This window comes from Brachypodium distachyon, chromosome 1 (assembly GCF_000005505.3).
Source record: "Brachypodium distachyon strain Bd21 chromosome 1, Brachypodium_distachyon_v3.0, whole genome shotgun sequence".
NCBI classification, from domain to species: domain Eukaryota; kingdom Viridiplantae; phylum Streptophyta; class Magnoliopsida; order Poales; family Poaceae; genus Brachypodium; species Brachypodium distachyon.
In genome coordinates, this window is record NC_016131.3 from 1,606,488 (window position 1) to 1,620,656 (window position 14,169).

General features: G+C 45.7%; 2 protein-coding genes across 2 annotated transcripts; one reads left to right on the top strand and one right to left on the bottom strand.

Annotated features, from left to right (window-relative positions):
* The first annotated feature begins 727 nt into the window (after window positions 1–727).
* LOC112270150 lies at window positions 728–4,406 on the top strand. The gene is made up of 3 exons (XM_024457921.1): window positions 728–1,570; window positions 2,524–2,623; window positions 4,240–4,406. The coding sequence occupies exons 1-2, from the start codon at window positions 748–750 to the stop codon at window positions 2,574–2,576; spliced, it is 876 nt and encodes a 291-aa protein (XP_024313689.1). The 5' UTR covers window positions 728–747; the 3' UTR covers window positions 2,577–2,623; window positions 4,240–4,406.
* A 5,857-nt stretch (window positions 4,407–10,263) lies between these two features.
* On the bottom strand, window positions 10,264–13,894 carry LOC100821579 (protein DETOXIFICATION 54). Its single transcript, XM_003562714.4, has 2 exons — window positions 12,700–13,894; window positions 10,264–11,304 (listed from the first exon to the last, which is right to left on the bottom strand). Exons 1-2 carry the CDS (start codon window positions 13,678–13,680, stop codon window positions 10,702–10,704), a joined length of 1,584 nt encoding a protein of 527 aa, XP_003562762.1. The 5' UTR covers window positions 13,681–13,894; the 3' UTR covers window positions 10,264–10,701.
* Between the last annotated feature and the right edge of the window lie 275 nt (window positions 13,895–14,169).

Here is a 14,169-nt window from a genome sequence, read left to right on the forward strand (position 1 = left end):
CAAAGACAATAGAGCCAATAGGAACAGAAACGTAGATATATGACAGGCTAACTGGAAGTGACATGGCGCAGAATCTTAATATTCCCTTGCAAGGCATGCTGAATGCATCCTGAGATAGCAATGGATCAAGCAGCGTCCTTTCATTCCTAGTGTCAGAACAACATATTTTTTTAAACTAAAAACAATAAAAAAAACAATGAAAAAACACAAAAGGAGTTTCATATAAGATAAATAAGCTTCATGTTGCCCTTTGACTTGAAGGGGAAATTCCATATTAGTAAAATGAATTGTTAAGAAATTTCATCAATGTGGACGAGTGAACCCTACAAACTAGGTGTAACACCCTGACTTCATCCAGCCTGTACAGGGTCTCAAACTTTTGCTCTTGCTTCTCCTAAACCGGTTAACCCAGCTGGTATGGATGGTTCTCCATGGTTTGTATATGCAACTATAACTAACCATGTGGGACTCAGACCACTACTTCCAGCCAAACATGGATCAACTTGGACTAGGGTGTTACAATGGGTGACCCCTATAGCATATAACTGGAAGGGAAGGAAAATAAAAGGTGGTAGCCATTAGTTGAAGTATCTTAAGCGCTGGCGCCGCCTCGTCCACGACGCCCGCTACCTCCGCCGCTTCCGCGAGCTGCACGGGGTGAGGCCTCCCCTCCTTGGCTTCTTCAACGACCATCCAGGGTCTCCCCTCTTCGTCCCCACCACCGGCTCCTTCGGGGTCTCCGCCGCCATGAGGCGCCAGGAAGATTGGTGGGCCCTGGACTGCCGCCACGGCCGCGCCCTCCTAGGAAGCAAGCGCACCGGGGAGCTCCTTGTCTGGGACCTCATGACCGGTGAAAAGCAGCACCTCCGCCTGCCCCCGGCCTGCGACGAGAACTGGGATTACAACCACGCGGTTCTCTGCGCGGCCGGCTACCCCCACCACGGCGACTGCCGTTCCTGCCCGTTCCTCGTGGCGGTCGTGTCTAGCCACCAGACTGATTTCATCACCTCTGCCCGTGTCTACTCGTCCAAGACCAGCGTCTGGGGTGAGGTCACCTCCATCGCTACACCGCATTCATTAGTTGCTAACAAGCCAACGGCTCTGGTCGGGAACACACTCTACTGGCTGTCTGATAACTCTGGCATCATCATCATTGAGCTTGATTTGGATAAGCATAGCTTGGGTTTAATCGAGGATGTACCGGACGATGCGCTCTATAACTACGATGGGCAGATTATCATCATGCCGGTGGAGGATGGACGGCTTGGTTTTGCTGGAGTTGATGATGGATTAAGTCTCCATTTGTGGGCACGGGTGGCTAACATTGACGGGGTGGTAACATGGACACTTTGCAGGGTCATTGATCTTGAAAATTTTCTTGCGCCGGAAGTGTTGCTGGGGTGTATATATCGAGTGGAGCCAATTGGCTTTGCTGAAGATGCTGATGTCATCTTCATCAATGTGCACCCAAGCACCTATATGATCAATCTCAAGTCCATGCACATCGAGGTGGTGTCAGAGGAAGGGAACTATTGGAGAATTCTTCCTTACACAAGTTTTTATGCTACAGGTACTGTTGTTTTCCATGTTGTAAACTTCACTTTGATCTTCCAAACAGTATCTACCTTGTAGATATTCTCAAGTATATGAGCCATAGTTCATTATAGATGACAAGTTTTTATGGAACTTCTTTGAAAGAACTGCTTATTATATGGTGAACTGTTCATATCCTTCCAATAACTGATTCTTGCATCCTCCTGGCTGCTGCTGGTTCTCATGGAGTCCTGCAATTACTGATTCTGCCCATTCATGTGATTTTCTTATCACTGTCGCACCTATTTACAAGAAAGTCCCTCATTCATGAGTCTGAAATAAACCTTTCGGGCTTACACAACTCATAAATGTACAAAGTCCTGGCATTCTTACTTGCATGTGTTTCTCATATTTACTCTCATCCATACCTAAATCCTACCATTTACTTCTATTATAATTAATGATGAACTAGTTTATTTGTACCTGGGGCAGAAAACAATTTCTGTATGTTCTGTTGATCTGTACATATTTAGTCTAAACAATCAACATTTTGTTTTGTTGCCAAAGTTTGTCCTAATAGATTTAGTCAATGTGGCATCTTTGAAGGTGCTTCATGTTCCTGTTGCCTTGCTATGGTGTTGGACAATTTAATCACACTGACGCGTGGGAATTAAGAAAACAATAGTGACCCAGTACTTCTTTAATGATTAAATAATAGCCATACTTAATTAGCAAGGCAATGCAATCTCTTGTGCGTAGGTTCCAGTTTAAGCTACTGGATTTTAACGGGTCTGCACTGTGCCTTGTCAAATTGTTTCTCTTGCAGTATTACATGTGATTCGTTGACTGTTCCTAATCTTTTAGCGAAAGCTAGTATTATGCGCAACATGCAGATATATGACAGTCAGTTCATGTAAGTATCGCCGTCTCTGATCAGTTATTTTCTTGCCCACAATTGCCATTGGCTTCTCGGACCCATTCTTCTCACAGGAGCCACACTTGGTGGTGGAGGTGATCAAGCTGAACTATTTAACAGTGGATGAGATGATTGTGTTGTTGCATCTGTTAGCATGCTTTGTTGGTTGAAGAGGTATTGCAACGTCATCTTCTACAATGTGCCTATTATTTTGCTTGCATGCCTTGTTAAGTTTTGTAGTTTACAGAAAAAAAAGGTTTCGTGGTGCATATGCCTGTAAATCAACAGGTCAATATTCTTCTGAAGTGGAAAAGATGCTGCAGTACTACACGGAATGCGGTTTGGAGCCTGAACAATGTGATCTATTTTCTTCTTCTAATTTGACGATAGCCCTTATGCCCATTCTTGCAAAGTTACAAGCTTTTGAGAAAGAAGTCTTTAGATCTCTTTCTTTAACCTTAGATGATGACAATATCCCCCAGACCTTATTCAAGTTTTCTCTTTGAGCTGTGAATCACTTCCTCTTGCATCTGTGCACTGCATTGTGCTGATGTGCTACCTTGATGCAATTTTATCATGCCAGTCAGTTTTATAAAGTTTCTTCGATTTATGTTTGCTTTGTAGTACAATCATCTGCCGAGTCTGTGTCTGAGGAAATGCAGTGACCGGAAGGTTTCAATCCTCTCAGATTTTGGTGTCATGCTCTCACTGTGTGTGTTTCGATAAATCTCAACTTGCTAGTAATAATTTTGAGCAAAAAGTATAACTAGAAATCAAATGTTTTCTACTACTTATCGAGTTGTCGCCCACTGTTATTTTAAATGATATACCAATGTTGTATACAAAATGTACAGTATTCAGCCTACCGTTTGTTTGATCGCTGCATGTTCTCTTGCTACTGAGATGCCGCAAAGCGATTAAGGAACATGTCAACTTGTATAAATTGTTTTCGTACTGTTATTTGAACTTGCAGATATTGTTTGACCGGACTTTTGATCCTCGAGTAACCCGAAATCGGCTGTTCTATAAATATACATTGACATAGTAATTTGTGGTCAGAGCCTTGTCTTAATGAAAACTAATATGCCAATCTTTAAGGAATGGAGGGAGTAACTTTTATGATACGAAATCATGATTATTAACAAGAACTTTTAAAGACGTATCTATTGATATAAATTTCATGTATGGAAAAACACATATTAATAGAGTTATCATTACTCAAAGCTTTGTCTTAACGAAACAAAATACGCCAACCTTTGTGAAATGGAGGGAGCATATAGTAGTCGCTTCTTTTAATGGTTGCCATCTCCTATCAGTTGTTCTCTGCCCACAATTTTCATTTGTTTATTTACTCATTCCTCACATAGCGATCGCCATTGGTGGTGGAGACGATCAAGCTGAAATGATGAATGGCAGTTGAGATGATTGTGCCGTCATATCTGCTGTAACCCTTTTGAGAAAATGTAGCATGAGCCGAAGCCTGCATTTGAGAAAATGTAGCAACCGGAAGGTTTCAGCCCTCCAATACGATGTCATGCTCCAATTGTTTGGGTTCGATAAATCTCAACTTGCTAGTAATCATCAACCAGAAATTTTGCTTCGACAATTGTCGTCCTCTCGGTATTTACAAGATATACCACTGTCATATACAAACATAGTACCACACAGAGAATGTATTTACTGTTTGAAACTGTTTTCCTATTGAACCTGTAAATATTGTTTACTATGTATTTTGCCCCTCTAGTGAATTGTCAAAATCGGCTCTCCTTATGAGATTGCTTTCTGTGCAGGTACCTAGGTTCTTTGTCTATTGCCATGATGCCCGGTGATGCTGCAAGTGTCCAGCGTTCAATGGGACTGTGGACGAACTTCTACAACTCGCCAACGTGATGTTAGTTAACTAGCAAATCGTGGCGAATTAATCAAGGAATGTTATCTTTAGTGAAAACGTTATCCAAGTGCAACGGCCAGTCTGCCATTGTTGCTGTGAAAATTTTACTGCCATGCTACTTTTGAATGCTGTTGTTGAGAAGATCACATTTCTGTGTCCTTAATTTGGTGGTCCATTTTTCCTTATGTAGTACTCGGTAGCACATTTGTGCTCAACCGATTTGATCCATTAGGTTTTCTTCAGTGGTTAATAATTTGTTAAAGCCTGATCCTGTACTGTGGACCTAGCCTGTGTTCTTGCTTCTAGACATGTCTTGTAGCTGTTACACTATACTATATGTTCTGTAGTGCTGTAAGTTGAACTCTACTAATGTAGCATGGCAGTATTCCACTTGCTATTCTCCATCTCCATACAAGGGAAGATGGGATGGAAATTTTTCAGCAAATAAAGATTCTAGCTTCAGATGCGGATTTTGCCTGATCCTGCCCAGAAAAGCAAATTCTTCAGATATTCGTGAGGGAACACATGTTTCCACTGGAAGAGTCTGGGTTTATTTTTTAGGTGCTGGCATTGCAACTTCAGAAAGAAAACCCTTCAGGTATATGTTAGCCCTATATGTTCCATAATGAGTTTGGGTTTGCTCGTGGTTTTTGAACAGGGAAAGCAAACCAAGTTTCATCTCGTAAGTTGTCCTTTTTGGAGGATTCTTTCTGCAGCTTTTTGTTCATCACGAGCCACTAATTAATCCACCTCACCTCGTGTAAAGATCCAGTACAACTACATATATAATAGATTCTATTTTCACTGATAAAACTTAAGGCATGCATAACCGTCATGAAAGTAGTTTAACTTTTAATCACTGATCCGCGTCTGCATGCATACATTCTGCGGCGAATAATTGAACTGTTAGGTATGCGTGTCATGCATCTTGATGAAAAGTCTGAATGCATTTTATGGATGTTCCAACTAGTTTGCCCATATGCAGTTAACTTCATTGGACACGTTCAATCCATGGTTGATTTGAGCAGCCTGTGGTCCGCAGACAGGTGTGAGGAACACTTTGTGAGTAGTGGCAATGATAATTATATTAGGAAAGACAATATGCCCGGAGGAAGAATGGTCAAAAGAAATGAAACTACTGCTAGCACTAGATAGTTTTAGCGTTTAACTAAGTTGCAGTACGACTGCACAGTGGTACTCCTACCTAACAATGGAAGGACCCAATCTGCTAACCGGATTCAGGTTGTTGCATGTCCAGTCTCAGCTACAATGCTCAAGTATATTTCGCATATGCATCCACTGGAATGAACTAATAGCGCTAGGAACTAACTGGCTACTGGAAGACCGGAGAAGCAGAATTCAAGCTCAAATTGTGCGCCGTACCATTGTAACAAGGCTTGGGTCATGTGGCTCACACAATTAACAGCACCACTGCATACACATGCTATCTCCCAGCCATGTCAATGTCAGCCTGTGAGCGTGTGTCACACAACTACAAGCAGTGAAGCACGTCATAATTGCAAGGAACATCGCACCTTGTTGCTAGCTCGACGGGACAGTACTACTTGAAATCAGTCACACGTAGTTGATGATGCGGGCTAATTTGGTTGGTCCCTTTCTTCCTCTGCCATCCACTTTGCTAGCTGCATGCTGCTATAGATCGAGATGGACTACATGTATATATACACAGACATATGATGAGGTCAAAAGAAAGCAAGTTAAGGAGAGATATCGTGCGTGCATGTTCACAAAGATAGCTGCGGATAAGCTCAGATGTGATGTGACGTGCCGTGTTGTTTGTTAATTGTTGGGCGCTCGTGTAAAGGGAGCGAGCACCACTCTCTGGATCCCCTCTCTGCTTTGAGGTTATGTCATGTTTAGTGGATAGGATCGATGCATGATTTCTGCTTTATATTAACACGTGTACGTGCACCGCATTGCACTCTCTAACGCACGTACAGTGAAGATGACGACATTTATGCATGACAAGGCATAGGACCCCCACAAATCAATCAACAGAGGCTGTATAATTTCAGAATCATTGGTTCGTTAATTTCTGAAGAAGGAGGCTGACCAAAATTTGTTCGAAACTGGCTCGAATTTAGTTTATATCCCGGACGTACAGTGCTAGTACAAGACTCGATATAATGTCCTAGCAGTACGTGGAGTACATAGCCTTTGGGCCTATCGAAAACCGAGCTGGGTCGATCGAGCGGGTGTTTCCAAGTGTGTAGTAAAAGAAGCGAGAAAAGGAGAGAGATGCATGTAAGTTTGGGTTCAGAACAGGCCGGTGCAGCCCTGGCTCCCAGGGATAGCTCAGATAGCATGCAGCAGCGGTTGATTTGATCGATTGAGCAGCAGCTCAGATAGTACTCGTAGCTGCGGCTAGGCAGCTGTACGTGCATGACCCAGCGTGCAAAGCAATGCACGCACGTACGTACCAGTGCCTGCAAACGACGCCAACAAAATTTGGATATATACTTAATGTATATATACATTTAAATTCAAATTTGGTTTCTTCGACTGTTCATCCAACCGCACGGCAACAAAACCATCCGTGTACTACCATGTACCGCATCGAATCCTAGCTAGCCGATGGTGTCAGGCTCCATGCACGATGCACCGATGCATGGCGGCCTGGCGCGCGTACGGACGTACGTACTAGCACGATTGATATTGATTCGGACATGTCCAGACGATTTTTCGCTTCGTCATATCATATCTCAAGCAATCGAATCTGGGCATTGCAGCGACGTCCTAACTTTGATAATTACGTACCCAAGAGAGTTCAATTTAACTTGCAGGTTACATATGCATTGGTTTTGGCTGAGTAGCGATAACGATTGAGCACGCAGCAATGAGTACTGTTTCTGCGATGCAATGATCTGCACACTTGATTTGGATTTGTGTAAAAATAAGAGCAGTATTTTGACCTGCACGGCACCTAGCCCTAGCCTAGATCGTTAGCTTGTCAGGCTAGCTAGGTCTAGCTATAGCTCGACCCATGATGCGTAGTACGGATGGACGTTCAGAGATGGCCGCCCGCAGACCGCAAAGGATACGTACGTGCTCCATTAATTAGTTCTGTCATTTATAACACCTATGCTTAGGACAAGAGCCTCCTCCGCCTCGACTGTGTAGCTGATCAACTCAGCTCATACTACCGGCCGGTAGGGACTACTCTCTGCTACTGGCTAGACGCAGATTGTAATGGCGTGCGTACGGAGGGAAAGCCGCCTGCAGGCTTTTTTGGGTTTTGGCCTCTGTAGCTCTTTCCATCGGAAGCAACGCTAGCTTAGCTCTGGTTACGATACGGTCGATTAGATCGCATGCAGATGCATGCATGCACGGCCACGTGAGGTCAAAGAAACTAGCTATATATAGCTTGGTCCAGGATCTCGCTAGTATTACGTCGTCTCTGCAAAATCCGGACGGGTAAAAATATATATGCACACAGGTATGTGATGTACGTCCCGGCCTTGATCGATCGTTAATTATAATCAATTTCTCCACATATACCAAGTAATTAATTAACTCTGGTGTTGCAGCCCCACCACGTGCACTGTCCTTGTCAAATTAGTACTTTCATAATTGTCTAAATCTTAGACGAAAAATTCACTTATACTTTCAAATTTTTTTCATGTGTGCGCTCTCTCATGTCTAAACGTGTACCGAAAATGTGCTGCAATTTAATTTGGCAAGTTGGAGACTTTTTGCCCCTGATATCATGAAGTGCACCGAACGTTCGCCAAAAAATTCAAGCTAATGAGAAAAATAGGACGACAATTCACGTGTACTTCAACGAGGAGGCAAGGTAGTAGTATTTGTTCGAAAACTAATCGAGATCACACGTGCTTACACTGAAGACCCGATCGAGCTGAGTGATTTTGGATTTTGCATGTGCTAAACGATCGATCGATACCAAGTGCTGCATGTGGACGACATTAATTAAGTTCCCTGGTGTCCCGGGATTTGTTAGCAGGATTTCCTAGCGACCATGCACTGTGCTGTCGTCGTTGCCATATCCATCTAGCTAGATACCCCTATATATAGTATAGCAGTATAACAAGTCAAAAGTTTCGCGCACAAACTCCGGTGTATATATTCGCGGTCGTCACTGCGACAGGGTCCGGTCAAATTAATCTCCACAATCAAGATTTATCATCTTCCTGAGAACGTGGAACCCCTGGCCGGCGTGTTCACTACTCCTGAGATCAGATCATCAGATCCCAGCGAATCCCTGAATTCCTTCGTCTCCCAATCGGCGTTTCCCCATGTCGATCTCCATGCATACTGTTCCCCTGCCGCCTGCTGCCAACAAGCTAGGCTAAAATTAAATCAAGTTATTACAGAATTCAGCTGCAGCTAGCTAGACATCCATGATCCATCGATCAGTACATGCATCATGCAAAATGAAAATGGTGGCCAACACACGCAACCAACAAGGACGCTAGATTTCGCGTGGAAACCGTTTCGTTTCTCTGTCTTGTCTCCGGACATGCAGCTGGTGCTAGTAGGAGTATCTTGTAGTCAATGATGTCCTAATCACAAGCCACATGCTTACATGCGTTTGTCAAAAAAAAAAACGATGCTTACAAGCATACTCCTGCATGCTACTTAATTCAACGACAATAGGATTTTCTGCAGGGGTGAGAAGGAACACATATAGCATGCAAGTTAATTAATGAGTTAAGCCCGGCCGGCTTCTTGGCAATTTTTCTTTCGGTTTTGTTATTAAAATTTTTAAGATTTTTAGTTAGAAATCAGTTGACGTGGTCGACGGGGGTCATATCGGAATAGCGAACTACTGCTAGCAGCATTTTTTTTTCTTTGACATGCACGCAGTCTATTTTTGATGTTTCAATTAGTTCGTTTTGCATATCCCAAAGCTGTTGGTGGGCGTGACCGCGCATTGACATGCAAGCAAGCACCGCCGGCGTGCTGTTCCTCTTCCCCTTGCTGTCCGTTATACCCATGCATTAATTTCTCATCTTTTTGAGAAATTCTGTTATCCAGTTAGAGCCACTGGATGCGATCACCATGCATGCATGCACATTATTTATTTATATACTTGCATGCAGGATACATACTTGCATGCAGGATGTCAAAGGAAAAAGAAAATTGCATGCACATATATCCATGCAGGCAGGCAGGTGAGTCCGTTACATGTGCATGCGTACGCTGGCCGTTAACCAAAGCCGACGTCGGCATGCACCCTGAGGTATTAATTAATTAAAATGTCTCGCATTGAAATGGAGAAAATTAATTAAATTAAAGAATAGTTAAGCAACTGCCGGACGCCAAAGCTGTTAATTAAATTAAGGAATAGATCATCGAGCGCGCGACAAGCGGCCGCGCTAAAACTAGACATGTACTCCATTAATTACTTGCATGTCGATCCGGCTGCATGATGCAGAAAGGCGGAACATTAGAAAGCCGCTTTCCGAAAAGCCATGATAAGTACTCCATGGCTTTCCATGGCTTACATGAGAGTATTATATATAGAACAGGATCAGATGGGGACATTGGTTCTTTCCAGCTAGCTCGATATATATATCCATCATTTCAGCAGATATAGATCGATCCATCTCGATCAATCGATCAAAGCTAGAGTAAAACTCCAATATCCATTAGCTAGCCAGGAGTTGTAGTAGTGCTATATTAGTAAGTTGTAATCAAAAGGACACAAAAATTGTGGCTAAAATTCTTCAGAAATTAATCTCCAGAGAAGATGCATGTATAAAAGCTGGCTAGTGGGAGATGATATACGCATAAGATTGTAAAAACATGAAACTTTGCTGACATGTCACAAACTGTCATCTCCAGATTATTCCTTCTAGCTAGAAGGGCGCGGAGCCTTCATGTATTTCGGAGCTTGTCATCTTTGATTGTAAAAGACATTATTCCTTAACCAATAAAGTTCTCCCCCCAAAAAGTATAGTTTAAAGAGGACAATGAGGCAAAGCAATAATAATACAGAAACGGAAAAGCAACATTTTTCCTTTCCAAACACCAACCACTTGGACGCAACAAGCTACTAGTAGTGCGCTAGCGTTGTAGTGCTGGAACCAACTTGCAATTCAACATGCTACTCGCCACAATAACTAACTACTGGTAGCTAGCTACTACAAACTCCAATATATGCTAGAGCTAGCTCTTAGCTGGAGGCTACATTAATATGTTTCCAAGAAAAAGACAAATTAGAGAAACACTTGGGCTTGCATGACTAAGCTAGCTACAAGAGATGTCGATAGATCGTTCAAATAAAGCCAAGGCCAGATCGGTAACTCGATGCGCCGCGCGAGTGGGGTATTTCGCTTTTGGTGCCAAATGAAAGGAACCCAAGGCTCCCTATCGATGGCTACACGTCGACGTCGACCTCCCGGCCGTTGCCGGCCACCACCGTCAAGCACTTCTTCTCCTCCTCGACGCCGTTGGTGGCCGTCGCGATCATCATCTCCATGGCACTCGGTTCCGCGCCGGTGAGCTTCCTAGCGCGCGTCGCCTCGACGCGCCAGTCGGTGCGGAACACGACGACGAGTAGCACCAGCGCCACGCAGGCCGCCTGGGCCGACAAGAGCCCGTACCAGAGCCCGCCGAACCCGAACCCGGCTCGCCCTGCTGAGCCGCCCCCGAAGGCGAGCGCGACGGCGACGGGGGTGCCGACGAGGTAGAAGGAGAGGAGGTTGATGCGGGCCCCGACGGCGGGCCGGGCCGTGCCGCGGAGCACCCCGCAGCCCGTGGTCTGCGGGCAGTTGCCCAGCTCGCAAAGGCCCAAGACCGGCATCGCCGCCGATGCTAGGGCAACTACCGAGGGGTCCGTCGTGAAGAGGGACACCCACTGGGCGCTGAAGAAGGCCGTCCACACCGCGTGGGCCAGGCCCACGCCCAGCGAGCACCATAGCGCCACCATCGCCGCCGTCCGGGCCCGCCGCGGCTTCCCGGCCCCCAGCTCGTTGCCCACCTGCATGCATCGCATATCACACCATGTAACCAACTTGTAGTAATTAATAACCAAGTTATAGCTAGCTAGCAGAGATTAATTAATACAGATTAATTCGACAGTAGGCTGGCTGATTAATCTTGTCTTTTCTTGGAGCAGCTGACATGTACGGCCGGCATGGATGGCCAGGCCTTCTTTCTGCTGGATGGGATGGGCAGGCCATGGCAGCCATTAATTGGTCAAACTGCTGTGTGTGCACTGTGAGAAGACCAGCCGGCCATGCCCATGCACATGCACCAACGGCAAAGAAGAAACAAAACTTTACAGGCTCTTGTCTTTTCTGTCGCTGTAAAATTGTAAAAATTGCTGGGTAAAAATAATAAAAATCATCTGGGAATCTACCAAGAAAGGAACGTGCGTGTGTGCTTGTTTTTGGCCACCGAGAAAAGGGCAGCGGTGGATTGGTGCGATTGAGGGAATAATCTTTTGCACAAATTTGGTGTTAGCAGATATTTATTGGTTTCTAGTAGTAGTAGGATAATTCCTCTAAAATTGGTAAAATTTTGGCCAATATTTTAGTACTGCAATAAATAAACAAATAGGTATGACTCAAAGTGCAGTCTATGTAGCAGAGCATGTACCAAATTCAACCTTTTTAATTGGGAGAATAAAATATGTATTGCCATATCGTTGTCATTAGCTAGTTAGCAAAACATTTTTGCACACATTTATTTTGTCAGTGACGTGGAGATTGGCAATAGGTCGAGGGCAAGCTTGCCATGCAGCTAGCCAGCCAGTAGCCTAGCCTGGCCAAGCAAGTGTGGTGAAGATAGTGCAGGAAGCATCCAATTATTATTTTGACTCCTTTAAAAAATTATTTTGACAAGAGAGTAGCTAGAGTAAGTATTCATCAAAACTTGCAAAAATAAAATAAAATGGAGGAGACCAACATATATAAATAGAGAAATACTATATGTTGTCCTAACGAACTTTGGGCCCTCAAATGATGAAACCAACAAACGGAAAAGGGAATATCTGTCGGCATCAAATATATACTCTAGCTATAGTATACAAATGAAAAAAAAATGCAAAAACACATATAGCATCAGAAATTGTGTGATCGAGCAAGGCAGCACAAGTTACATGACACCAATGATCCGCTCAACAAACTCGATCATCATCATGATCATGCAACCCATGAATGCAATAAAAACCGTTGTATTCATCGATTGACGCAGAGTCCGGGACGTATATTTCCTTTCGGAAAAAAATTGGCAACAATGAATGAATGAAACGAAGAGAGGGATTCGACCGATGAATTGGGAATTGATCCAGAAAAGCTATAGCTAGGTTGATGATGCATTCATGCATGGGTTAAAATGTTGAATTGATGGAATGAATGGATTACTAGCTTACCCGGGTGGAGACGCAGGCGGCGAGCGCCATGGGCACGGTGTACATGAGGCTGGTGGTCTGGATGAGCACCCCAGCAGCACCCACAGCAGCCGTCGGATTCGGCAAGTAACCGGCCAGCACAGTGACCACCTCGTACCACCACCACTCAAGACAAACCCCGACACAGCTGGGCACAGCGAGCCGGGCCAGCCCGCCGAGCCCACGGGCCACTTCCCGCGGCGGCGCGAAGCCCTTCCATGTCCCGTCACAAAGCCCGGCCCACCTCACATACCCCACGAGGAACACCGCCATGTTGAAGTTGGTGAGCGCCTGCGCCGCCGCCACGCCGCGGACGCCGGCGCCGAGGACGAAGACGAGGAGCAGGTTCAGCGGGACGTGGATGGCGACGGCGAGCGCGGAGCAGGCCGCCATGGGCTTTGTCACCCCCTGGGAGCGGAGGTAGACGCGGAGGGGCTGGAGGACGGCGCCGGCGGCCAGGTCGGGGAGCGCCCAGGCGGCGTAGGAGGCGGCGGCGGCGGCGATTGCCGGGTCCTGGCCGAGGGAGACGAGGATCGGGCCGGCGTTCAGCCAGAGCAGCGCGATGGGGATCGCGGCGAGGGAGAGGAGGAGGATTGATTGCTGGAGGGAGAGGGTTAGGAGGTGGTGGTTCCTGGAGCCGAAGGCCTGGGCGCAGACGGGCTCCAGGCCCGTGGCCAGCCCGAAGAGCACGCTGTGGCCCGTGATGTTGGTGAGGCCGATGGCTAACGCGCCGCCGGCGAGGTCCAGCGGGCCGAGCCGGCCCAGGCAGAGGACGGACACCATGGCCCGGAGGTAGACGATGAGGTTGAGCGACGTGATCGGGAACGCCATCCGCCACAGCTCCCGCAGCTCCGCCATGGCCGACGGGTTGTCGCCGTCGCCGTCTTCCATGGCGCTGCTCTGCCCGCCGCCGCCGCCCTTGCGGCTGTCGTCCTGCTTCTTCGGCTGCAGTGGGATCGCCATGGAAGATGAAGAAGAGGAGAGGAGGCGGCAATCGAGGAGAGGAGGCAATTAAGGCGGCAAGAAGAGGGGATGGAGGTTTAATAGGAGCGGCGAATGGGGAAGACGAATGGTTTGTTTCCTATGTGTGCTCTGTGCTCAGTTCCCCTGCTCTGTTATATGGGTGCTCTGTTTGCGGCTCCATCTGTGCTGTTGCACTACTGCTGCTGCTAGTGTGTGCACACGTTACTGATTTTACCATGAAATAGGTTCCCGTTCTGTTCGAACAGCCCCCTTATTGTCCAGATACACTCCATCGGTACAGAAATAAGCGTACTTCTAATTTGTCTAAGTCAAATTTTTCTTGATTTGACCAACATTATTGAAAAACATATCAATATATATGACATCAAATCGGTATATGATGAAACTACATTTCAATACGGATCTAATGACGTTGATATGTTTTTCAAAAAAGTTGGTCAAAGTTTAATTTCGACTTAAGACAACCCT

Coding starts and splice junctions, on each gene's coding strand:
- LOC112270150 (XM_024457921.1), top strand. CDS start 748: ATGAGGCGCCAGGAAGATTGGTGGGCCCTGGACTGCCGCCACGGCCGC. Junction 1,571..2,523: donor CACAAGTTTTTATGCTACAG/GTACTGTTGTTT, acceptor TTCTTCTCACAG/GAGCCACACTTGGTGGTGGA.
- LOC100821579 (XM_003562714.4), bottom strand. CDS start 13,680: ATGGCGATCCCACTGCAGCCGAAGAAGCAGGACGACAGCCGCAAGGGC. Junction 11,305..12,699: donor CCGCCTGCGTCTCCACCCGG/GTAAGCTAGTAA, acceptor CGATGCATGCAG/GTGGGCAACGAGCTGGGGGC.